Source organism: Odontesthes bonariensis, chromosome 22 (genome assembly GCF_027942865.1).
Source record: "Odontesthes bonariensis isolate fOdoBon6 chromosome 22, fOdoBon6.hap1, whole genome shotgun sequence".
In the NCBI taxonomy this organism is placed as follows: Eukaryota; Metazoa; Chordata; class Actinopteri; order Atheriniformes; family Atherinopsidae; genus Odontesthes; species Odontesthes bonariensis.
Window position 1 is genome coordinate 30,240,214 of NC_134527.1, and position 27,565 is coordinate 30,267,778.

Consider the following 27,565-nt stretch of genomic DNA (forward strand, 5'->3'; position numbering starts at 1 on the left):
TGTCCAACAAGTACAAATTAAGAGGGACTTTCATGCCATAATCGGAGCAATAGACTGCACACATATACGCAGAGCTGAAGGCCAGGTGGGTGTGTCTCCATACAGCGGGGGGCAAACTGCTCTATAGCCCAGAGAAGGCATGCTGCGTTTTGCATAATATTGCCATGAACGAGGGTCTCCCACTACCTGAACCAGCCCAGGCAGAGCAGAAGGTGTGGTGCCAGAAGACCCCCCTCATGGACCGTCCCATCAAAGTTCCATCATGATGAGGCAACAGCTGATTGCACGGCTTTAGTTGCAGTCATCGAGCGCATTTTTAAGCCATTTTCATATCAAACCATTTCTTCTTTATTTCGGTGACATTACGAACTACAGGTGACACAGAATTAACAGCACTCGTAATAACTTCCCATTTCTTGGCTTTAGCAGGTCCTGTAATTCCACTGCTGACACTGCTAAAAATGACAGATTTTCCTTTCTGGATCTCTGAAAGCAGAACTTCAGTCTCAGAGCCCCTAAAGTTGTTCTTTTTGTGCCTTGATGCCATTTTCATGACTCAACACTCAACACTTCCTGGCACAGGAGAGAGGAAGCACAGCCTTATATGGTATCATTTTGGGCGTGGAGTATGCAAATCTACTATCCTAAATATGCACGGGTGGCATTCATGTTCGTGTTCGTACGAGACCTTCGTGCGAAAAAAGTGAGAGAAATTTAGAGAAAAAATACGAAAATGTTCTTGCATGAGGCATAATGTTGCACTCATGAATGACCCCAATAACTTAGCAAAGTATTTAAATTTACTACTTTCAATTGTCACACTGCATTGCACAGCAAGCTTGTCTCAGTAAACTTCTTCACTTTTGTGTGTTCCCTGAAAACAGAGTATTTACATCACACCACTCAATTGATGTAATGTGTATTCTTAGTGCACTTGTTGTCAAGTAAATAGTTGTTTTCTCAATTTGCTTGTCTTTTGTATATTTGTAAGTATTTTCTAAAGTTTCGGTGCTTTCAGATCTTCTGGTCATCGGGCCTCCTTCTTAGCAGCATAACAGAGCTGGGACAAAAATATCGCTTCTGTTCCACACACCGCCCTCACCCCCACCTTTCCCTCATTTATTATCCAGCTTCAATGTGGTGATCTCATCTCAGAGGTTGAAGACTTTTTTTCCACTTTTTGTAGCAGTGTTGTGTGTGTGTGCATGCTTGTGTGTGTATGTGTGTTATACATCCTCACCTGGAGGTCAACATCTCCGTATAAACACAGAAGGAATTACCTTTGTGTGAAGTGATATGTTCGACCAAAAATGTGAGAGCAAGAACTTTGTTCCTTTTCCCCACCATATATTTCTCCTGTTGACTCTGCAGTGGGGAATCTTTGTAATACAATATAATATCATACATACTATATCATCCAATTATGCAACAATTATGCAAATGACAGGGAAATGCAAATGATCACCATATATAAACAGCTCTCTTTCAGTGACATGGAGAATAAAAGCCACTTCAGGAAATTTCATACCTAAGCAGTTTCAGTGCTGGTTTGGAGTCAGAGCCTCCAACCAGTTATTTCTGTTTTGATCATTAAAGCTCTGGCCCAAGTCCTAATAACTGGTGATACTCTAGCACCAACTACTTGCAGGGCCAGAGCAAAATGCGGCTAATGTCGGGTTTGGGGCATTGTTTTGGAGACCAAACAGACCAACTAAAATGTTGTGACCATCGTGTCTGAACATCCAGAGACAGTGTTGAATCTCGTCTGCTTGATTCAAGAGAGAACAATACAAACTGAGCTTTAACATGGACAAGAAGTTCAAACAGCAGTGGAAGAACATGGACTCAGTGTTCCTGTCATTTTTCTGCTGTTTGATATTTTGATATCGCCAGTCTTGTTTGTACTGTGCAATATGCCACATAGACATACAATGTGCCACTTTCAGCTGTGTATAACACCTAAAACAACTGATCTCACATTAGATCAACACATGTGGAAGCACTGCCTCCCAACCAATTACGTCTCTTTAAAAATGAAAAGAGAAAAAGGGATATCGGTTAATGGACCGATTACGCTGTTTGACATTGATTCAGAGGCATCTTTAATAGAAATGTGTCATAAAAAAGGAATGTTTCTGTAGCTTAAAACAGGTATCGGTCACTCTGAAGCTTATTCCTACTGACTTTTGAAGATTTGGATCTAACATTTATGACTTAATTAATCAAAATCATTGCTGAAGTACAAAATAGTCCCTTGGCTTTTTTCTCTTACATTATGAGTTTTGAGTGTACTCAATTACTCAATTAGTAAAATTCCATCAATGTAAGCTTAAGTTCATGGTTATATCCACATACATCTTAAAAGGTGTTTTTTAATGAAAATGTAATCATTAGACAACTAAAACCCTTGTGTTCAGCATTTTAGAGCCTGGGTAACAGCAAATAAAATTAGACATTTATAATAAGCCCACTGGCTGGCTTGAATTGCTTTTATGTTTGCTCTTTCGGCCTGTTTGTTGCAAAGGGCATTGAGAACAGTCTATATTAAATCTTACAGAAAAAGACTAAAACTCTCACATAGATGAAGCATACATCTGTACTAGAATACACAATCACAAATCGATCACATCTAGACATGCTTTAATGAGTGATATTGATCAGCTTATTACACATTCACATTGTCGACTACAGGCTTTGTTTTTTTCTTTCTCCTCTTTTGTTGACTTTACTTCCTGCTTTGGCTGCAGAAGCTGTGCCACTTTTCAGTCTGTTAGATTTGCAGATTGTTATTGGTCAAATTATACCAGCTCTACCTGTTTTAAATGGATGTGAGCATATCAAGAGTCTGAAAACCTGTGTAGACTTTCTGAGTTGATAATCAGCATTGTAGATCAATTGAAGATACCCTGGATATAAAGAACCTGCTTTGTGTAGTGCAGGCCCCTGGTAAGGACGGTGATGATTTTTTAAATGTTGTCCTGGCATGTAAAAACCTTATAATAGAAATAAATTGTACTTCCTTTTCACGAGACCGTGTCTTTAATATAAAGGTTGACAAAGAATTGCGTAGAGAAACTAACTGAAGGATATTAACAATATGTTGACAAGTGTTTTGATCAAAAGTTGTTTTTTTAAACAGTAAATGTGAAACCAGACTGCACAACACCATCAACGACATACAGACCAAAGATGAGGTCACTTTTTCCAGCTTGACAGAGAGTTTGTCAGCAGGGCAGACGGTGGTTTAGTTTGGAAGGTCACTGCCTTCTTAGCAAAACACAAACTAAATGAAGCCAAGACCAACTTTCTGACTCATGTCTTTACAAAGTTGATCAACAGGTTAATTTTGAATCATTACTAGAGATTTTTGCAGCGAAATGAATAATGGAAAACTTTGTCCTAAGAATAAAAACGCCCATTTCACACCATTCATTGTTGTTCTCTCAATTTACTGTTTTCAAACTCACTTAATGATGGCAAAATATCACTTTCTTTATTTTTCTTTATTTTTGCTTAACATGTTAAACAGACCTAATAATATCTGCTTGTCTGCCTTGCCTTGCCTTGCCTTTCCTTCTCAAGTTTGTCAAAGACCTTGTATGTACTCTCTTTTTGTTTACAGATAAGATCCCAAGTTTCAGCTGGCATAGCATCATATGCATCCATTTTCTTGACAATGTCTGGAGTAGTAATATGGTTGCAGCAAATGGGCTCATACTGTTGGAAAACTCACTTAATGATGGCAAAATATCACTTTCTTTATTTTTCTTTTGAACCAATACTGTATGCTCTTGACATAATTTGTGCCCATGGATGAAAAAAAGTAGTGTAGTTAATATTATAGTAAATTTGAGTTAATTTGCTTAGTAGCTTAACATGTTAAACAGACCTAATAATATCTGCTTGTGTTGCCAAATCCTGTTATTCAGGATGCTGTTATTTTAGTTGTTTTTCCTTTCCAAACCTGAGTTATACATAAATAGATACTATAAAGGTAAGCTGTCATATCACATACAGCTGAGGAGAAAACTGTATGAAAGGATAATCTATAATTGCTAACCGTCTTTTTGTGTTTAAAATTTAGTTGTGATTTCAGAAAAAAAAATAACTAAAAGAATTTAAAAAAAAAAGCTACAACAGGAATCAGTGTGGGTGTACTGCTGCTTCAGTGGTTAAATCAAAAACAGGTGGTCATCAAGCCTTTTAGTCTGGTGTGAGCAGAAGTCCTCTCTGGGTGTGTTTATTATTCTCTTGCACACAAAAGACCTTCAACAGCTGACACACTCAGCAAACTATCTGCTCAGGGTTTGACTTTAAAAGTAGATTAAAAGTAGTGTATCACTTTTGTTGTAAAAAAGCCAAACATTCAGTTCAACACGTAATTGATAAATACATCCACTGTCTTACGCTTAACCAGGGTAGGGTCGTGGACGTGTTCAGGAGGAAAACCCTGACATCCCTTTCCCCAGCAGCACTCTCCAGCTCCTACATGGGGAACTCAAGGCATTCGCAGGTCAGAGGGGATATATACTCCCTCTAGCGAGTTCTGGGTATGCCCTGGGGCCTCCTCCTAGTTGTACGTACCTGAGAAACCTCCAAAGGGAGGTGACCAGGAGGCATTTGGTTTTTTTTCATCATTTGAGTATGTTTCATTCAAAATGGAGATAAAACAATCTTCCATACTTTATATCACCATTTACAAACCACCACAGAATTGTTTTATTGATGATTTTACTGAATTACTTTCAATTGTGTGCACTGCTTTTGACTGTATAGTTATAACAGGGTACTTGAATGTGCACGTGGATGTAGCCCATAACAAGCAAACTCAGCATGTGACCGAGCCCACCCACAGCAGAGGGCACACTCTAGATGTGCTCATTTCAAAGGGTGTTGTTATCTCAAATGTGGATCTCGTCGATGTTGCTTTATCTGATCATTTCTGTGTTTTCTTCGACCTGTCTGTTAACACCCAAACCAGCAGCTGGGTCTGCAGTTGTTCAGGGAAGACTCATAAATGACAGAACAGGGACACAGTTTATGGAAATGATTAGGTTTGAGAACAGCCCGTGTTCTAATGTTGATGATCTGTTGAACTCTTACACATCAAGTCTCTTAAATGTTTTGGATACCATTGCTCCTGTCAACGTTAGAATGGTTAAAAGTAGGCAAAGGGCGCCATGGAGGAAAGAATGATGAGTTGCCCACAAGATTTCTAAAGTCTGTGCTGAGCAGTTTGTTACCACAACTCGCTCATCTAGTCAACATCTCACTCCAGACTGGAACATTTCCAAAGGCCTTAAAAACTGCTGTCATTAAGCCTCTTCTAAAGAAGAGCAATCTTGATGCCACAGTACTGAACAAGTACAGCTCTGCTTGTGTACAAGTCTCTTCATGGTCTAGCCAAACCAACTCGGGCTCTGAGAACCTTAGGGAGGGGTCTCCTGCTGGTGCCCAGAGTCAGGACTAAACAAGGTGAGGCTGCGTTTCAGTTTGATGCTCCTAACATCTGGAACAGCCTTCCAGAAGATGTGAGACAGGCCTCAACTCTGACAATGTTTAAATCCAGACTGAAAACAGTTCTCTTTAGCTGTGCATATGACACCTGAAAGTATTTTATCTGCACTCTTCACTTTTAAATTAATTAATTAATGATTATTTTTTTATCTTTCAAATGCCTTGTCCCTATGTAAAAAACATTGAGTTGCCTGTGGTATGAAATGCGCTATATAAATAAAGATACATTGCCTTGCCTTGCCTTTCCTTCTCAAGTTGGTCATCAAAGACCTTGTATGTACTCTCTTTTTGTTTACAGATAAGATCCCAAGTTTCAGCTGGCATAGCATCATATGCATCCATTTTCTTGACAATGTCTGGAGTAGTAATGTGGTTTGCAGCAAATGAGCTCATACTGTTGGAAAACTTATGATTCCTTCTCTTTAATGTCCTTCTGTGCTCAAGATCCTGAGGTGAGCAAAACATTTTTTTCACTCTGATTTACATTGCAAACTAATTTTAGGGATCATAGGCTTTGTCAAATTAAAATTTTCAATTGAATTCAATTCAGTTTTTATCTACAGTATATAGCACCAAATCACAACAAATGCCAACCAAATTCAAGCCAATTACAATCCAATTCATTGTAAGACAATCATATTTCAGTAAATTCCAGTCAATTAAATTTCAAATAAGTCCGTTCATACAAAGACAATAAAAATAAAGTTGCATAGAAACTTCTTTTTGATACAATCACTCGTCCTGAACATGCATGAGGTGACTGTGGAAGGAAAAACTCCCTTTTAACAGAAAGAATCCTCTGGTACAATCAAACTCAGTAATGGTGGCCATCTAACTCGAATGGCTGGGTGTTGAGAGGACAGGAAAGAGAAAGCCAAGACAACAATAATGTCATATGTACATAGAGAGTAAAAGAGAGCAGAGTGAAGAAAAGTGTATCATCGTAGGTCCGCCAGCAGTGTATTACAGAAGTAGCATAACTATGGGATGTTTCACGGTCACCTGAGCCACCCCTAACTATAAGTTTGATCTTATAGGAAAGTTTTAAGCTTAATATTAAAGGTAGAGAGGGTGTCTGCTTCCTGAAGCCAAACTGGCAGCTGGTTCCACAGAGAGGGGCCTGATAACTGAAGGCTCTGCCTCCCAAACTGGCAGCTGGTTCCACAGAGAGGGGCCTGATAACTGAAGGCTCTGCCTCCCAAACTGGCAGCTGGTTCCACAGAGAGGGGCCTGATAACTGAAGGCTCTGCCTCCCAAACTGGCAGCTGGTTCCACAGAGAGGGGCCTGATAACTGAAGTTATGTTTGTCCAGGCACCTACAGTTTGTGTCTCTAGTGCAACTCCCCCAGCAGACAACAGCATAGAACAATGCACTGGTGTGATAAAACATGCACATCATATCACTGCAGACACTGAAGGACCTGAGCCGTCTCAGGGAGAAGAGATGGCTGTTATAAAAAAAAAAAGTCTGACTTCATTAATTTTGTGTAGACTGCTACATTACTTTATATCTTCCCTTTAGAATAAAAAATAAATGTAGTCATTTCTGTAAATTGTCTGTTCATGACCAAATGATTTATCTATCAATAATACATATGATATGTTACATCCCGGCTCGGCCAGCGGGTGAGAGATGCAACATTAATAATCCCAGACAAGTTTTGATGGTGATAAAGAAAAAAGGGTTTATTTTGTTGGATTAACATTGGTCCAAAAACAAAGATAATATCCTCCAAACAGGAGTGTGGCACATGAGAAACAAAAACTAATGAAAAACAAACTCCACACAAAACAAAACTGGGACTCAACTTAAAGCGAGGCCAAAATGGCTCTGGAACACAAAACAAACTAATAAGGAGAAAATCTAAGTGCCACGCAAAATCAGGATACCCAAAAGGGTACTAGCAAAAGCTAAACCAGCTTTTTTTTCAAGCAACAAAGCTCAGGATCAGAGTCCTCACAACACACAAGTGGGCAAACTGTTCCCAACCAGAGGAACAGCTGCAGTGAGCAAAAGGAAGTGAGGGTTTAAATATCCCGGTCCTCCTCAGGGATAGGTGGAGCACTCAATTGCCCAGCCAGTGACGAAGTCCGTGGGCGACACCCAGGAATCAGAGACGGGAAGGGCTGCATCCAATGGAGCCTGCTGGCGACTCAGGGGGACTGCATGATGAAGAGGGGGGAAAGAAGAGAAACACACACACCACAAGGCCACTGGCCGTAACATGAGATGAAAAAGAAAGAAAGTGTTTTAATAAAAATTGCTGTAAATTTTGATAAAAATGGAAAAAAATTGTTCTAAGTGTTGCTCCATTTGGATTTTTTTTTTTTTTTTTAAATAGGTCACAGCTTAAAAAAGATACAATGAAGTTCTGTTAATTAGGAACATTTTCTCTAAATGAATAACAGTTTTCACTCTGTGGTACTGAATATTGTCATGATCCATGTTTTTGTGTTTTGAGTTTTCTGTTCTTTGGGTTTAATTATTTCTTAGTTCCTTGCTTTACTCTCTGTTCTGTGTTTTTAGCTGGTATGTTGGCTGGGATTATAGCTTGTATTTTGTTTCAGTTTCTGTCCTTATTGTTTAGATTCTTGTTTCTGGTCATTAGCCCAAGTTGTCCTTAGTTCCTATTTTGTCCTCAGCTCCACTTTCACACCTGTCTCCACAGCTGTAGTCACTTTCTTATTTGTCCCCTCAGTATATATACTCCTTTGTGAATCTCAGTCCTTGTCAGATTATCACTGGTATCTTTATCAGTGATAATCTCTGTAGTACTGTTCATCGCTTGTCTTTTTCCCTGGTCTGGTTGATACAATTTTTAGTAGTGATGGACAAACCAAAGCTTTTTGAACCACTAAATCAATATGAAGCAGTTGTGTTGAAATGGTCCAGTGTTTTGAAGCATTTAATACAGTTAAATATGGCGACATCTGCTGGGAAACCTTCAATATAGCACTTGCATGGAACAATAAAGGACAAGGTGTCATGAAACAGCAAGGCGTTGCTATGTATAACAATAAAGGTCATATCTACATCTTAAATTTTTTTACTGTTTTTTTGTTTTAAAGACACTAATGATATACTTGTGTTACAATGTGATTATAAAGAACTATATGTAATAGAGATATGCTTTTGCAAGATCGATAGAAATACAGAAATATATTTACAAAATACAAAAATTTGGGGGAAGAAATTGAGAACTGTTTGTGCAACTAGGGACAGTTATGACAATAGTGGTACAAAATGCTGGAGAATCTGGGAAGGGAATTTTGGGGGGGTCATTTTTAGCAGCTCTTCTCATTCACTACCTCATCGGCTTTAGAGAAGACCCTTTCACATGGCACAGAAGTAGCTGGCATATGAAGATATCTTTTGGCAAGCTTGTGAAGAATAGGATAAACTGCTACCCATGAGTACCAATATTTTAATGGGTATTCTCCTCTGGCGAAATACGGCTCAGTCAAATAACGCGGAACCTCCATTGCCTATTGAAAAAGGATTGCCGACCAGGTATGAAATCCGTTTGATCAGATTAAATGAGATCAGAGATAACAATTTCCAGTTGGCGTGCTAATATTTTTGTAAGAATTTTGTAGTCGTAGCAAAGAAGGCTTATTGGATGGTATCCACTGCATTCCAGGGGGTCTTTGCCCTTCTTTAGTAGGACAGTAATTACAGCCTGATTCATTGTTTCTGGCATTCTCTTTGTGAATAGAAGATCTGTGAATAGAGAACCTAATTTAGGTGCCAGTTTGTTAGAAAAAGTTTTGAAGAATTCAATTGATATCCCATCAGGGCCTGGAGCTTTACCGCTTTGCAAGGCGCTGATGGCTTGTGTGATTTCCTGGCATGTTATAGGGGCATCAATAATTGTTTTTGCCTCTGGACTTATTTGTGGAATGTCAAGTTTATCCAGGAACTCTTGGATCTCCCCAGTATTAGCATTCACCTCTGATGTATAGATATCTGCATAGTAGTGTCTGAATTGGTCATTAACAGTCTGAGGATGGGTGGTGATTTTGTCTGGTGCAATACGAATTTTAGGGATAGCTGTCTTAGCTGTTTTCTGACTGCAATTAATGAGCAAGGAGTCTTGCTACTTTGTCACTGTATTCATAATGTGTTTGCTTTGATTTAAAAAGTAGTTGTTCTGTGTCTCTTCAGTCTTCACTCTGCAGTCATACTTTGATTGCAGTAACAGGCGTTCTTTGTGCAGATTGGGGTCAGGATCTTAGCAGCCCTGCAGTCTATATCTTTTATCTGTGTAGATAAATCCCTAAGTTGCAAATTACGCATTGATTGCAGGTTTGCTGAGTAGGAGATGATTTGCCCTCTTATATACTGTCAGACCTGGGCTTGAAAGAGCACTCAGATGCAGAGAATCCAATTTAGGCAGATTTTATTATATAATTCCAACCACCAATACGATGTGATGAAATAATCAGCTATGAAAATTTAATTCTATATATGATATAAAACTTAATAAATAAAAGAGGAAAAAACAACCAAAACTCACTCTGCTAAGAGGAGGGCAATTAACTATGATCTATAAACCAAAAATCACTCCCTAAGGAGGAAAAACAACTTTGTACTAGAAACAAAAACAACTAAATGCACTCCTAAAAACCGGAGGCTCTACAAAATCTTTGAAACGTTATCTATAACAAAAATCACTCCTAATGGAGGCTATCAAAAAATGGCTATGAAAACTCAAGACTACATTACGAAATTTACAAACAAGAAATCACTCGCAAGGAGGCAGGGAATTGTGGCTTTGTATACGAACAAGCAAGGCAAGGTTTACTTTGACTGTGGCAGGCTCGGGTGAACGACAAAACGAAACACTCAGGCACAAGACAAAGGGAGACGCAGACTATAAGACACATGAGGGCAATGGGAAACAGGTGGACACAATCAGAAATCAGGGAAGACGCTCCAACAGGTGACACATGAGGAAGGGCAAGAGACCTGAAACAAGAGGAGAGTTACTCTTCAAAGTAAAACAGGAAATGACAAAACATGGAGACAGGACAAAAACCCAACTTGACCTCACCGTGTGACATATACGCTTTAAACACCTCCCAATGATGCTATATGACACGTCTGGAGTTGTATTGGTTTCAAAAAAGTAGTCTATTTGACTACTAATGAAATTGGTCAAATCCTCATCAGCTATATGTTCTGTGTTTTGTACTACTGTTAGGCATATGAAGATCCAACTGAAGAGGGCAGTGGTCTGATATAACGATACCGGGATATTTTGAATGTTTAACGAAACAAAGAGATCGATCATCAACCAGAAAATAATCAATTCTTGAGTAGGACTTGTGTACTGGAGAATAAAAATAATATTGTTTGGTTGTTGGATTAGAGCTTCTCCAAGGGTCCTGTAGTCTGTAGTGATTTAGAAAAGACAGAAGTACCTCTCCAGACTTGGAAATATTGATTTGGGTTCCGGCCCTGGACCTGTCCAAAACCGGGTCAAGAACGCAATTGAAATCCCCCCTAATATTAGATGATGTGTGTTGATATCTGGTAACTTGGCTATAAAGCGTGAGAAAAACTGTGGGTTGTCCCAGTTTGGACCATATAGGCAATTTTACGCAACAAACCCTGGGCGGCGCCATTACCCTCCACAAATGCACTTCATTTCCGCCGGAAGTAGTTTGGGCAGCGTTTGCCAATGTAAACAGATGATGCTAGCTTTGACAGCCCACTCGCAGATCGTATAGCTAATAATGTCCTTACAATGGGAACAGAGTTTAAATACGTTAACTGGAGATGGAGTTACTATCACCCACCCGAATTTGGTGCAGGACTGGGAGGATAACGTGACGACGTGGCCCAACATAACATACAAAACTGAGCACCTAGAAATAGAAGTACCCTACGACCAAGGCTTTGTTCAGGAGCATATCACAAGGCTGCGTACATTTTACTTTTTCCACATGCTCCCGAAAATCGTTGATGATTTTGTTGAGGGAAGGTTACAGTTCTGCAGTAAATATCTCAGCATTTTAAAACCAAAATAAACTGCCCTATGTAGGTGCCCAAGGGTGCCAACAGATGTCTGTTGTTTACATAATGTAATATAATGTTGAATATATACTACAAAATTGAAAATAAAGGTTGATGTAATTTCATTTCATTATTGCACTAAACTACGATCATGAGTACCCTATCTTCCTTAGAGTGTTACAATTTCTTTTAACACAGTTCATTCATAGTAAACTCATTAATTACTCATTACATTAATAACACTGGATTAGTTAATTGTTTTGAGGAAATTAAACAAATGGCTTCAACTAGAAAGATCATGTATTTAATCCTAACAGGTATTAAAAAGTGAAATACGAAACGACCCCACACAATTACATCACTATAATAATAATTTACAATATTAACTGTTAAACATATACTATGCACTTAGGGACACAAGGCAAGGTTCTAAACCTCATGAGGCATTCTGATCAGTGGACTTCTCAGGTTAATTAGGCCAGCACAGATGGTCAAGATGTTGTCCAGTTTACGTGCCATGATGGGAACGGTCTGGGATAAAATCTTAAAGATCTTCAGTCTCTGGATTGCTCTTTCCACATGTATGCGGACATTTGTCAAAGCACTCTCTATCTAACCACTCGTTCAAGTGCTTTCTTGAGTTTGTACAGCCAACTACTGCACATGTCGTTCCCGAACCACTTTTCTTCTTAAGGTTTTCCATCCTTTTTCTCACTGCATCGATATCGGAGCTAGCTAGCAAAACAAACCGGAGCCCGCCAGAACGGAAGTGGAAAGCATCGACGGGAGGAGTTTAGGAAGTAGAGCGGAAAAGGGTCAAAAACTTGTCTTTAGGTTGGCTAGGATAATGGGAGTGCCAAACAGTTTGCCTGAGACTATGATGTATCGTCCATTTGTTGAGATGGGACAAAAGGGGTCCCCCTTTTAATCAAAATTGACACTCCTCTGGCTCTGGCCACATAGTTAGAGCAGAATATTTTGATCAACCCAGCCTCTTTCTAATTTAGCACGTTCAGTAGCCAAGAGATGCGTCTTCTTTAGGAAAATTATATCCGGGCTTAAGGACTTTAAGTGGGAGAGGACACGGGTGCGTTTAATTGGATGGTTTATACCCTTTATATTCCAGCTGATGAGACGTGTGGCGCAGGGCGCTCCACTACTTTGAGAAGCCATACAGTATTCTAAATAAAAACTTGGGTGATTTAGTGTAAAGTCTTAGTGGTGAGCAAACCAAAAACATACATTCAAAAATGCACATAATGCACTGTGTAGTAAAGAAAAAAACAAACAGACAGGTAAATGTGTACCCTATACCCCTATGCCGACCTCTCCCCATGCTGGAGATCGCATAAACAACCCCTAAATAGAGGTAATAGCACATGGCTTTACAGGTAACCTAACTACTAAGCCATGCAGTCAGCAGGGAATTATAAATGAGCAGAGGTAAGTTCCACAATTCAAACATTGACAACACATGAAGTTGAGAAGAATTAACAAGAATGGTAAGCTGCCATATTAGACCAGTCATTTATCATATAACCATCATCAGATAACTGTTTATATTGACCAAACTAAACATAATGCAAACCAGTGAGGAGAGTAATACTAATAATAATAAATTAAAGAGGTAGGCATATTGCCTTGACAATCCTCATAATTGACTGTTGCAGCTTATAAGGTCCTATAGTTAGCTTTAAACAAAGCCTTCACAATCCACAGAACTAATGTGGCTTTGGCAGTCATAACGGACATAAGCTACTGCACAACAGTGAGGAAACGGAAAAATAAATAAATAAAAAAATCACCATGACAGTCATCGTGAATGACGGTTTTGGCTACAACATTCAGCCCTCTTTATGGCGAACAATGTTCGGGGAAACATATGCACGAGCGGCTTCAGGATCAGTGAAGAACAATTCGATCCTGTTGAATGTAATGCGGAGCCGGGCTTGGAAAATATTATGTTTATCATTAAGCTATTATGTCAATTCTATATGATGGAATATGCAGAAAGAATAGAATTAGGCTGAAAAGTCTATAGCGTACGTTATAGCGTACTCAGGTTGTGCATCACGTTTTTGAAAAGTAACTAAGTAAAGTAATCAATAAAGGAACTAATTACTTTTGAAAATAAGTAATCCGTAAAGTAACTGGATTACATTCTTGGAGAAGTAATCAGTAACTAATTACTATTTCCAAGTAACTTGACCAACACTGGTCAGGACCTGTCTAGTGATACTTGATGCTGGTTTTCGCAACGTGAGCTCTATTCATCCTCATCTTCTTATTCTAATTTCTTTTTCTACTGGCTGTTCTTGTCTTACAAAGATTGATGTTGCTGATCATATCTGGCCAATAGATCTAGAGGATTCTTCTTGGGAAGTTATTAATGGATTTAAACCCTGATTGGTGAGTCTACAGAAATTACCTCATTTATTTGCATACTTTGTGGTTGTGTTTAACCAATAGTTCATAGGTTTGGTCAATTGAAAGCCAATGACATAAAATGGCAAGGAAATATCTTCACAATGTATTTCAGGCTAATATATGCAAGAATTTAGTATGTGTCGTGTTTGTTAAAATGTATGAGGCTGATAGCTTCCTTAAAGTTGTATAAATCTTAGTGGACGTTTTGCCCCTTAATTGTTAGATTTTGCTAACCGTAGAATACTAGTAGAAATGATTGTAATGTTAAAACTAATGTAAAATAAACAACAACAAAAAGCACAAACAAACATTGAAATAAGGTTCAGCATAGCAGGGACACACTCTCATTACAATCCTCCCAACTAGACCAAGAGCAACTAAATCTGTTTGTCTCCAATGTTTAGGTTTTAATAATATCAAAACTCAATTCTGCTGTTGGTTCTGACCAATCTTTTGACTCTGTCGTATAAGGCCATAAGTTAGGCTTTGGTCTTTAACAAAAAGCTCCTAGTGTGCATATAGACTTTCAGCCTTGTTTTTAAAAAAATCTTGTATGCTGCATCTTTTAATGTGAGTTGACGTTTGTTCCAAGAGTAGATTCATGGAAATGTCCACTGCAGTTTATATTAGCCAGAGTCTAGACCGCAAGTGCTTTGGGCCACCTCTTTGGAGGAGCCTTGACCCCTGGCCCTGTGCCCTATGCTTCCATAGACAGCTCCAGCAGCTTAACAAGCATAAAGAGGTACAGGATTAAATAGGATAAGAGGACTGGAGAAAAGCTGAAGCAGTAAAAATAGACTGTGTGTGTGTTCCTTCACTGTTCTCTTGTTTGTTCTTCCTCTTCAGGGAGCTGAATGATCTAAAGGACAAGGCTGGGTAGGTGGGTGGTGGCTTTGGGTGACAGCTTGTTGGAGTTTTAATTAGTTGGAGTTATCAAAAGACGATTGTGAAGAAGGCATGGGTAAATAAAAGCAGGCAACAGAGAGTGGGGCTGTGCTGTTTGCTCAGCCAAAGCTCAAGAAGTCAGAGTAAAGCCCAAAGATTCCCTGGGGACTCACTTCAGCATGTTAGCTAGCAAGAAAACATCTCAGCCATCTATTAGATGCAATAATTTATTCACCTTCTGTGGGGCAGGGTGGTGGTGAGATGTTGGAAAAAAACAAAAACAGGTCAATTGAAAAAAATCCTCCCAAGATTTCTAGCAAAAAAATATATACTTTTGTTCCATAACTAAAACACTTAAACAAAATATGTCAAATCAAGCCATTTTTGGGAATTGCTGAACTATTACAACTGCACTGTTATGTATATGTTGCTGTAACAGTCACTATTTTTTCAGTTTTAGTCATTATATCAACTATTGTGTTAAGTTGTAGAAATCTGCATTAGTGTGCTTATAATCAGTGTTCCAGTTCCTCCAAACACTTTTGTTGTTAAAGTCTGAGTTCTTGCAAGGCGGTAGAAAAGCCAGAGTAAACTTGGATTTATGTTTTTTTTTTTATTGAACTGGGTTTGAGCAAGAAATACTATCATGTTGAATTATGAAAGGCAGTGCATGTTTAATTAGGGCTGTTGATTTCTTTTGGTCATAAATGTTCTGGGTGTATCAAAAATGGTACTGGACAATTCATTGCACTTCCTGCTTTTTCAATTTATCAATTATTTTATCCACAAAGCATTGTATAGCTTAGTTACAGTCTAAAAGTGGTCCTGCAAACTTTTAACTTGGAGGTATTTAAGCTGGCCTTTCTGTGTGGAGTTTGCATGTTCTCCCCGTGTATGCGTGGGTTCTCTCCCGGTACTCTGGCTTCCTCCCACTGTCCAAAATCATGCATGTTTGGTTAATTGGTGTCTCTGAAAAATTGTCCTTAGGAGTGAGTGAGTGAGTGTGCACTCTCCTCTGTTGATAATCTGTAATATGTGGCTGTCCTTGCCACATGCGCCAGGAAACTGAGATGGTGTAGTAATCCTCCAGTTTCAGTCTGTACTATCTCTTGGCTTGTTTTATGGATCGCATCTGGCCCTCGAATAGCTACAGTGATCACATTCCTAGCCCATGATGCGGGATCACGGGAACGGAGAAGGCTAAGTCCAAGAATGAGTTCTTGATTCAGCCGCTCGGTCTGGCTGTTAGTCTGAGGACGGAAACCAGATGGTTAACTGACATTTTAGAATATTCAGTCCAGAAACTAGTAGTGAACTGCGGGAGTTGATTCCAGGATGGCTGACCAACCGAGAAGAATAACACCAGTCCAGAACTCGGGAGCAAAGTTTATCTGGGACATACAGGAGGTTATCTGGCGAGGCAGAAGGAGCGTGTGTGTCTTTCAGGACATCCGTTACCTCCTGCTCAATATCCAAGTTGGGCAGAAACCAGGTAAATTAAGTCGGGACTCTCCTCCTGTTCAGGTTTATCTAACAGGCAAGGCAAAGCAAGTTAAGTTAAGTTAAATTAAGTTAAATTAAGTTAAGTTAAGTTTCTGGATGTACTGCAGCTGTCTTACAGCCCGTTTAGAGCCCAGTGAGGAGGCCGTTACATCAGTCTAACCTGCTGGAGACAAACACATGGATTAGTCTTTCTAAGTCTGGTTTAGACACTATTCCTTTGATTCTGGCAATATTTTTTAGATGGGAAAAAGCTACTGATGTTATTGATTTAATGTGGCTGTTAAATTTCAGGTCTGAGTCCAATATTACCCCGAGATTTCTAACTTGATAGTTAGGTTTTAGAGAGAGAGTCTCAAGGTGACTGATAACACTTTCTCTTTGTTTCTGTGGGCCACAGACAATGATTTCAGTTTTGTCTGAGTTTAGCTGGAGAAAATAGTTTTGCATCCACACACTGATCTGTTCGATGCAGTGACACAATGTATCTACAGGCCCGTGTTCTCCTGCCGTCAGTGACACGTAGATCTGAGTGTCATCTGCATAGTTGTGGTAGGAGACATTATAGCTGCGTATTAGTTGACCTCATGGAAGTATTTACAGATTGAACAATAGGGGTCCCAGGATTGACCCCTGGGGAACCCCACAGGTCATAGCCATTTGGTCTGAGACACAGTTACCGATTTCAACAAAATACTGTCCCTAGCCTGACTACGTCATACTCACGATTCCAGTCAGAATGTGAGTCTGATACCGCTCAATAGAGTTTTGAGTATGGGGCGCGTTTCAACCGAACCAGGAGAAAAAATGCCTCTTCGCTCAATTGGATAGACCCACAACCAATCAGAGCAACGTAGTATGTGACGTAGATTAAGCAACACACACTTGTTGTAGGAAGGACGCCAAAAACATATTTTCTATCGATAAAAGCCTTAATCGCGTTCCTCTGTTCGTCTTTCAAAACAAATGCAATGTGGAGATCCTGTAGAACAGACTCGATGGCAGAATCTACACACCCTAGCTCTCCAGCGGCAGCCATGTTTGTTTCAAACGAAGTCAAACCAAGCGCTCTTTAGTGACGTAGTCGATAATGTCCCTGTTGATCATCTGTCCATCATCATATAAAGCCCGCCCTGGCAATCTGATTGGGTCGACCGATTCTTGGTCGGGCATAATGATTTCCCAACTGAGCAGAGCCAGACCGAACTTCCTGACCAAAACTTTTATGGGCGGGGCTAAGTTCGGCTGGCACCCAGGCTATCCTGTCCCCGAGATAGGACTTAAACCAGTTTAAAGCACGACCAGAGATTCCCACCCAGTCTTCTAACCTCTGTAATAAGATTGCATGTCAACTGTGTCAAAGGCAGCACTCAGGTCCAGCAGAACTAAGACAGAGACTTTGCATGCGTCTGTGTTCAGGCGGATATCGTTTGTCACCTTGATCAGAGCTCTCTCAGCGCTGTGGTGAGACAGCATTGATAAACAGGAGAAGGTCACTAAGCTGCTGGTATACAACTTTTTCTAGGATTTTGCCCAAGAATGGCAGGTTTGATATGGGCCGGTAGTTGTTCAGTACTGTGGCATCAAGACTGCTCTTCTTTAGAAGAGGCTTAATGACAGCAGTTTTTAAGGCCTTTGGAAATGTCCCAGTCTGAAATGAGATGTTAAAGGGATAGTTTGCCTCTTTTGACATGAAGCTGTATGACATCCCATATTAGCAATATCATTAATGAACATCTTCTTACCCCCGCTGCGTCCTGTGAGCCGAGTTCCAGCCTCGTTTTGGTGTTGACGAAGGTAGTCCGGCTAGTTGGCTGGGGCTTAAAAAATAAAGCGTCTTGCTTCTCAAAACAATATGCGTTCAAAAGAGTAATACATTTGCATCACAAAATCGTTCATCCAGAAAAAGTCAGACCTCACAATCGCTTGGCGCCCATGAGAAACAGGTGACCACCATCACCATTTTATATTCAATATTTATCTTTTTATTTCTATGCATCAAATTGCAGGCTGCAATCTATTGAGTTCAAATAAATACAGAATGTTCTAAATTACTGTATATAGTGTTTTTATTCTTCAATCAGTTAATATAAACATATTTGAGGTTAAAGATGATAATGCAACAGCATTATAGAACATAAAAAATAACACCACAGTTACTTTGCTGAGTAACTAATTACTTTTACAATGTGGTAACTGAGTTACTAACTCAATTACTTTTTGGGAGCAGTAACTAGTAACTGTAACTAATTACTTTTTAAAAGTAACTTGACCAACACTGATCAAGACTCTCAAATAGTTTCTCAAAGTTTTTTTTTAAGATTTCAGACTGATTCTCTCTGATGTCCACTGCACCCACGTGCACAACCAGCTGTTCCACCCCTTGGTGTTTTGCCAGTACCTCAGGTAGTAGTTTGGCAATGTCAGAGACAGCGGCACTTGGATAGCTGCAAGTAACTATTCTGTTTATGTTCATATTAGATATGGCTCCGTCTCCAAGCACAAGAGTATCTTTTACCTTGACACACGGCGCAGCTATTCTGTCCATCTGCTGCTTTGTATTGTTTCTCCATTTACACTCAGTCACATTTGGCTCTGACAGTGGTAAAAATCTGTTTGTTAACTTTAATCCGGGTGATGTTACATATCCTCCATTGATACCAACAGTTTGACGTTGACAAGACATGGCATCTGCCTTTCTGTTTTTAGAGCCAGGTCAGTAGGACATAGAGAAATTGAACCTGGCGAAAAAGAGAGCACATTGAGCCTGACGGGAGTTCAAGAGTTTTGCACTCAGGAGATCAAGATTCTTATGATCTGTTAACACCAGAAAAGGCTGCTCAGCCCCCTACAGCCAATAGCGGCAGTAAAAGTTAGGGAAACCTACAAATTTCTGAAGCTGCTTACAACTCTCAGGAACAGGCCAGGCTTGAACCGCCTCCACCTTTTTCAGGGTCCATCTTAATACTCCTGGCTGAAAGAAAGAAAGAAACAGTGGGCTATGGAATTCGCATTTCTCTGTCTTAACAAACAGTTTGTTCTGCAGTAGCCACTGAAGAACCATCCGCACATGATGGACATGCTCGGTTTCAGAATGAAAGAAAATCAGAATGTTGTCTAGGTATACAAAGATTAATTAAGGAAGAGGATAGCGAGTTTTCACAGTGATGTTGTTAAGGCCTCTGAAGTCGAAGACCACCATCCTTCTTGCCTACAAAAAAGAAGCCAGCCTCAGTAGGCGAAAAAGAAGGACAAATAAGACCTGCAGCTAGAGACTCACCGATATATTTCTACATGGCTTTGTTCTTGGAAGTATATAAGGAATAGAGGCATCCCCTATGGGGCATGGTACCAAGAATGTGAACCTTGGAAATGTCGGGAAAATCTGTTTCATGATTCTCTTGAGGTTTAGATGGAACAGAAGCAAATCTCAGACAAGTAGACAAATAGGTAGTACTCCAACCAAGAATTTTGTGAATATGAGGGTTATGTTGCTCCAGCCAGCTAATTCCAGGACCAAAAGTTCTAATGAAGAGCTGATCACCAAAAACGAGGTCCTTCTTCTGGTGATTCTCCAAGGTTAAGTGAAGAGGCTTAGTTTTAAACTAAACATTGTGGAGCAGTTGGCTAATCAGAGCTCGAACCTCCAGAGGTTTCCTTAGGGGAAGAAGCTCAAGTTTGAGGTTCAAAGCTAACTGGTGGTCAACAAAATTAGCAACTGTTCCAGAGTCCACAAAGAACTGAGTCTGGGTTGATTCTAATGTGACCAAGATAAGCATTTGGGGGGTGGCTGGTTTTGACAAGGACCAGCTCAGCAGTGACCTCCCATGCCCTGCTGAGCCCTGTCTTTTACTGGACAGAAATGCAATATGTGGCCAAACTCACCGCAATATAGGCAAAAGATTGTGTTTAAATCGTCTTTCTCTCTGGAACTCAAACGGTTCCAGCCCAGCTGCATTGGCTCTGTATGGTCCAATGTGGAAGATCATACTCTAATCCCCAGAGGTCCAGAGTGAATAGTTGACTAGAAGTTGGCAGAAGCAGAATCAAAAATCCTCAGAAGAACAGAGCTGGAACATCACTATCTGGAAGCATAGCAGACAATTTCACACAGGGTGAATTTGGATGAGCGGCTTATAAAGGGGAAGCACATATGAAAATTATTAGAATGATTGCAGGTGACGCTGGACCCTGTAAGGGTTGTTGCAAACCAGAAATAAACTGGGATTTCAAAATAGAACAGGAAATGCAGGTAGTGATCATGACAACCCCAATAGTGCATCATGTAAAATTCAGTTAAATTAAATTCAACTTTATTTATATTGCGCCAAATTACAACAAATATCATCTCAAGGCCCTTCAAAGATACAATCCAATTCAAGCCAATTACAATCTAATTCATTGTAATACAATCAAATCCAATCCATACATACAAAGCCAATTTTAAAAAAAGTAGCCTTGCTAAGGAAATCAACAGATTGCACCAAAACTTCTCTTCGATCCAATCCCAAATCTTGGGTCTGCATGAGGCAAGTGTAGAAAGAAATAACTCCCTTTTAACAGAAAGAAACCTCTGGCAGAATCAGACTCGGGAAGGGTGGTCATCCTCCTTGACTAGATTTTTAAACTCTAACTTCAAATTGATGTCAGCCTCACACCATTAACGTTGCATTTTGTGATTGTATGTTACATTGATATGATTCAGACAGACAGACCAATCAACAAAGAAATAGCTGTCACTACACTAAACACTGTCAATGTTTTAGTTCCCAAGTGACCTCAGGATCACATTTGAACATCATGACATATAGTCCCACCAATACTTGATGGCAGAAAAAAAGACTAATCAAAGTTAGTTGGCGTGAAAACACTTCAATTTTTAGGTAAAGCAAGCACAGAAACAACAACTTTATACTCTAACCATCAATTGGATGATGATTTTCTCATCACTGTAGAAATGGATGACATTGTATAGATAAATTTACAGTATTGGTGTCTACAAAAATATCTTGTGTTTGCTTGATGTAATCTTCTTCCTCTTATCTTTAATTTCATTGTGCAAATGTCTGAGTAGGCTGACAAAAAGACAAAGACTAAAAAGAGAAGAAGTGTGAGAGATGGGCAACAGGGAGAACGAGCTGTTGAATAGAGGAGGGTAGCATCATTAGGAGATGAGGAGTGCAGCTGTTCAAACAGTGAGCCCTTCTGTACCTCCCTTGCATTTAGCTCCTTCCTTCTCCCATCATCATTACAAGAGTTTGGCTACTGACACTTAATGAAAATGTCCTTAGATTTTTAAAAACCATTTACTGCTCAAACAAAATACACAGAAAAATAACTGTTTTCATTTTCTCATCATTACCTAAGAACAGATCATCCCCTTCAACTTTGCAAACATGTTGCCCTGTTAGTTGATGCCAAGAAGGGACAAACCAAACACTGGCTCTCGAGAAGTCCTTTCACATTTTCTGGCGAAAGGGAATAAAACTTTACTAAAAGGGCCATAAAATTTTGCTTAGTTACATCGGTTGCAAAATGAATAAGGGACTAATTGCTAACAAACCATACCTAATGATTAGCTCGTCATCAAATCTCATGAAGATCTAATAATGACATTTATATATTTATTTATTTATTTATATAGCACATTTAAAAACTGACCCAGTGCTGCGACAAAAATTTTTTAAATATACAATAAAACAGTACACAGGTTCCCAATTTAAAAAAAAGTAAGACCCAATTCAGTCATGTAATTAATTAAATCATTACAACAAACAGCTAAATCAGTCATTGATTAATATTGGATAACATTTATTTATAACTTAAACATTATTAACTCTTTTTGCAAAGCCTAATAATAATGCACTGTATATAGTACATAACAGTTACTAAGAATAACATAACAGTTACTCCTATTAGATATTATTTTTTTCTTTACTCTTATTGTTTCATCATTACCTGTGCACTAGCTCACTAAGTAGTTCAATTCAATTCAGTTTTATTAATATAGCGCCAAATTACAACAAATGTCATCTCAAGGCACTTCAATAATACAGTCCAATTCAAGCCGATTGGAGTTTAGTTTATTGTAATCATAATCCAATCCAATTCAATTAATTAAATTCAAAATAATCCAATTAATTCATAGAGAGCCAATTCAAAAACAATTTCCTAGCTAGGGAAACCAACAGATTGCACTGAAACTTGTATTCAGTCCAATCTCCCGTCCTGAGCGTGCCTGAGGCGACTGTGGAGAGAAACGACTCCCTTTGAACAGGAAGAAACCTCTGGCAGAACCAGAACCAGGAAGGGTGGCCATCCGCCTCCACCAGCTGGGGTTTGAGAGGACAGAAAAGAGGGGACAACAAACACTGTAACACCATTCAAAGGATACCTGTTGCAACAGGGAAACACGAGTTAATGACCACAGAAATGCCAAACGAACATAATATCCATTCATCCATCCATCATCTTTCGCTTCTCCGCGGATCGGGTTGCGGGGGGAGCAGCTTAAGCACTTTCACTTCCTCCAGCTCTTCTGGGGGGACCCCGAGGAGTTCCCAGGCCAGCCAAGAGACACAAGCCCCTTTCACACTGACGAATAACCCGCGTTTAATCCGCGAATTTAGCGTGTCCGCTGTTGCGTTCACACTGCCGACCCGGGCTGCCGCGTCAACTCGACTCGCCTTTCGACCCGCGTCGGACCCTAGTCTTTTTGCCGAGCCGAGTTTGGTGTGAACGCAATCGATGCGGGTCGGACGTGGGCATGGCGTGATGGGAGGAGTTTAAAAGACAGAATGGACAGCTGAATCAGAACAACAGCGACAGGTGAGGACAAGTTTCACTCTGTTTTAGCCTACATCAAGTTCGAGACATTTTTTAATATGGCCAACTGGGGAGACAAGGAGGTCCGCGAGCTCCTCAGACCCCGAGCAGAGGACGTTATTTACCGCCACATTTCGGGGATTATAGTGCTCTTGTATTCTCCGCATATGTTCTTCGGCGGCATCCCATGTTGTAACCATCCACACCCCGTAAAATAACATCTCCATGAACTGCATATACAATTGCAAAAACGAGTCCTCAAGGTGTATTTAACCCTACCTCCGACGCATGGCTTGTGCCTACGTCATTGTACACGCCCAGCATTTTATGTGTTTCGTGTGACGCTCTGCCACTAGGCAACGCCCCCTGAACTCGGCTTCAGGCGACACGGGTCACCCTGACACGCCAAGCGTTCACATTGCTCGACGCGGGTCGAAGGTGCAATTTGGACCCGCTAAGGTAGCGGGTCGCAGTGTGAAAGGGGCTATAGTCTCTCCAACGTGTCCTGGGTCTTCCCCGGGGCCTCCTCTCAGGTGCTGTTTACACATACCCGGGTATTTTGATAAACGCATATTTTCTAACCTTCGTTTGCAAAAAAAACTAGGTGCACACAGCCCCGTTTTTAAAAAAAAACACGTCTACATTGATCCGCATAAATACGCTATCAAGAGCTGTTAAATTACGCCAAGCCTGACGGTGGCAGTGTTAGAACAATGAGAATTCTACACAAGCCAATCAGAAGCCTAATAGAGAACCGCTGACAGGAAGAACTTCCTGATCCTTTTCAAGAAGAAAATATGGCGCCAGGCTCATGTGTGTGGACTGATAGCGAGACTGAGCTACTTTTACACGTTGCGCTGGACTATAAAACTGCTAAAGCCGTGAAAAATGTCTTTGTTGTTCAATACATTGTATGACTGTAATTTTCAAAATCACACAAGCGAGTATAGCTCTCAACAACAGAAATGCTGCTAGTACCTCCATGCTTGCCAGATAAACAATGGACGGAGAGAATGGCGTTTTCACGCTAGCATCCTGCCAACATGGCGGATAGGGGCGGGGCTCTGTACTATGACGACAACTCCTCATTCCATTCCCAAAACTCCGTTTTTGTCTCTTTAAACCAGTTTACACACAAACGCTAAACGGAGTTTTTTTTTAGCTTCGTTTTCGGAGGAAAAAACTCCGTTTGTGTATAAACGAAAGGCACAAACGAAGGGAAAGGTCTTCGTTTATCAAAATACCCGGGTATGTGTAAACAGCACCTCAGTGGGACGGGCCCGGAAACACTCACCGGGGAGGCGTCCAGGAGGCATCCTAACCAGATGCCCGAGCCACCTCATCTGACTCGTCTTGATGCGGAGGAGCAGCGGTTCTACTCCGAGCCCCTCCCGGATGACCGAGCTTCTCACCCTATCTCTAAGGGAGAGCCCAGACACCCTGCGGAGGAAACTCATTTCGGCCGCTTGTATTTGCGATCTCATTCTTCCGGTCACCCGGAGAGGGCATTCCACCCTTTTCCGGCCGACGACCATAGTCTCGGATTTGGAGGTGCTGATTCTCGTACATAATATCATTTGAGAAATTAAACGGGGGAAAAAAGAGAGCAAAGTGAGGAAAGGTGTATCACGGGACATCCCCCAGCAGTCTCAGCCTATAGCAGCTTAACTATGGGATGTTTCAGGGTCACGTGAGCCATCCCTAACTATAAGCTTTATCAGAAAGGAAAGTTTTAAGCCTGATCTTAAAGGTAGAGAGAGTGTCTGCTTCCTGAAGCCAAACTGGCAGCTGGTTCCACAGAGAGGGGCCTGATAACTGAAGGCTCTGTCTCCCAAACTGGCAGCTGGTTCCACAGAGAGGGGCCTGATAACTGAAGGCTCTGCCTCCCAAACTGGCAGCTGGTTCCACAGAGAGGGGCCTGATAACTGAAAGCTCTGCCTCCCAAACTGGCAGCTGGTTCCACAGAGAGGGGCCTGATAACTGAAGGCTCTGCCTCCCAAACTGGCAGCTGGTTCCTCAGAGAGGGGCCTGATAACTGAAGGCTCTGCCTCCCATTCTACTTTTAGAAACTCTGGGAACCTCAAGTAAACCTGCAGTCTGAGAGCAAAGTGCTCTGTTAGGAAAATATCTTATAATGAGATCTTTAAGATATGATGGAGCTCGGTCATTAAGAGCTTTATATGTGAGGAGAAGAATCTTAAATTCTATTCTGAATTTAATAGGGAGCCAATGAAGAGAAGCTAAAACTGGAGAAATATGATCTCTGCTGTTAGATCTCATCAGAACTCTGGCTGCAGCATTTTGGATCAACTGAAGGTTTTTCAGAGAATATGTGGGACAGCTGAAAGAGGGCGGAGGCTGAAAGAGGGCGGAGGCTGAAAGAGGGCGGAGACAGAAAGAAACTCGAGGGTTATTGAATAAAACCTGGTCCTGACCAGGTTAGGTTCAGAAAGTCTGTTACTCCGGTAACTGACCGTGAGGTTAAGTTACCTCTCTTTGTGAAACAGGCTAGAGTTACCCCTCTTTCTCTGGGTTGAGTTACCTCCCTTTGTGAAATGGAAAACTCAGGGTTTCCCTCATTTCAGGGTTAACCTACTCAGAGTTTTCACTAAACCTGCTACGTGAAACGGACCTCTGGACACATGCCCGATTATTTTGACTCCTTGCTGAAGTTTGCATCAGGCCGCAGCCTACAGGTTGTGTGAGTGCCTTCGTTTTAAGCAAACGATTGCTAAAAACTCACCTCTTTCTTTCTTTCTTGTTACCAATTAATTCCTCTCTCTGCTTCAATATGTTAAGGCTGATATCTCAGTGAGGTAAGGTTAAAATAACAAGCTTTACTTTGGATTTGTGTCCAGTCAGTAAACTACTGTGTTGTAAATCTGATGGCAGGACCCCTGACACTGATGAATGTCTTAACAAATCTTTTATCTGTCTCCCTTTCACTTTATTAGAATAGAAACTTACAGGTCTGCCCTGGCTGCCCTACTTTCTCTTGTTAGATACCCAATAACAATGGCATTGGTGACTTTAGCTGCTGTCAGTTATTAATTACTCCAGTTACCCACAAATTATTAAAGCTAAACGATAATGAGATGAGATTTTTTGATAATCCTCTCACTTATGTCTGTCCTCAGGTTATTTTCAACAAAGTGCTGTGGATGTCTGGAGAAAATAGCACCAATGGAGTTTGTAATGCGAGCCTTGGAGAGTGTTTACCACCTCAGCTGCTTCTGCTGCTGTGTCTGTGAACGCCAGCTGTGCAAAGGAGACGAGTTTGTTCTAAAAGAGGGTCAGCTGCTGTGCAAGAGAGACTATGAGAAAGAGACGAACCTGCTCAGTACAGTCAGTCCAGACAACTCAGACTCAGGTGGGACTGGTGCTTAATCTCTTGTTTTAATTACTGTATACATTTGAATGATCTTCAAGCCTGCAGCTGCTTTGCATTAGAATAATTACAGATTCATTTCAACATTACTTGCAGTGCAGTAAAAAAGTTTCACAAGAAACTTGACGCAAGTCAAGTTGTCAACAGTAAAAGAACAATCCTGTTTGAGCTTTTTGTGTCTGTTGACAGATAAGAGTTATGATGAGGATTTGGATATGAAGTCGGAAGCATTCCTTGTAGTAGGAAAGGGAAGCAATGACAGCAAGAATCCTCGCCGGGCCAAACGACCACGCACCATCCTCACCACCCAGCAGAGGAGAGCCTTTAAGGCCTCATTCGAGGTCTCATCAAAACCCTGCAGAAAGGTTAGCAAGTGTCTTATAAATAATGTGCAAGAGCATACATAGAATTATTCTCTTATAAAACAGTACAATCATAAAACCTTGCTTGGTCATCAGATCTGAGGTATTCTGCTTTCGTTTCTATTCAGCATTTCTTTTTCTAAATCCCAGAGACAAGGTTTAATCAGTGATGTTGATGACTACAAAGATATTTCAGTCAATTTGCAACCAAAAAGCTGCAGAAGAACCCCATAACAAGTAGTTCAACAGCCAAAAAAAGTTTTTAAAAAGCACAAACAAAATTTTACTTTGACCAAGACCTTAAAGGGATAGTTCGCCTCTTTTGACATGAAGCTGTATGACATGCCATATTAGCAATATCATTTATGAACATTTTCTTACCCCTTGCTGCGTCCTGTGAGCCGAGTTCCAGCCTCGTTCAGGACGAAGCTAGTTGGCTGGGGTCCTGAAAATAAAGCGTTTTGCTTCTCAAAACAATATGCATTCAAAAGAGTAATACATTTGCATCACAAAATCGTCCCTCCAGAAAAAGTCAGAGCTCACATCGCTTGGCGCTATTTTTGCCTCCTTTCATATCAATGCGCTCAGCCACCTGCCGACAGCCACACCTGTTACGGTGTTTATTGCTCGATCTGCACTTCG

At 40.5% G+C, this 27,565-nt stretch overlaps 1 protein-coding gene across 1 annotated transcript in view; it reads left to right on the plus strand.

Moving 5' to 3' along the window:
- LOC142372539 (LIM homeobox transcription factor 1-beta.1-like) overlaps nucleotides 1–27,565 on the plus strand; it is an 83,165-nt gene that overhangs the window by 12,626 nt on the left and 42,974 nt on the right. Inside the window, exons 2-3 of the mRNA XM_075455469.1 lie at nucleotides 26,311–26,543; nucleotides 26,751–26,926. Of these exons, the coding sequence (XP_075311584.1) occupies nucleotides 26,311–26,543; nucleotides 26,751–26,926 (409 nt within the window). The remainder of the gene's footprint in view (nucleotides 1–26,310; nucleotides 26,544–26,750; nucleotides 26,927–27,565) is intronic.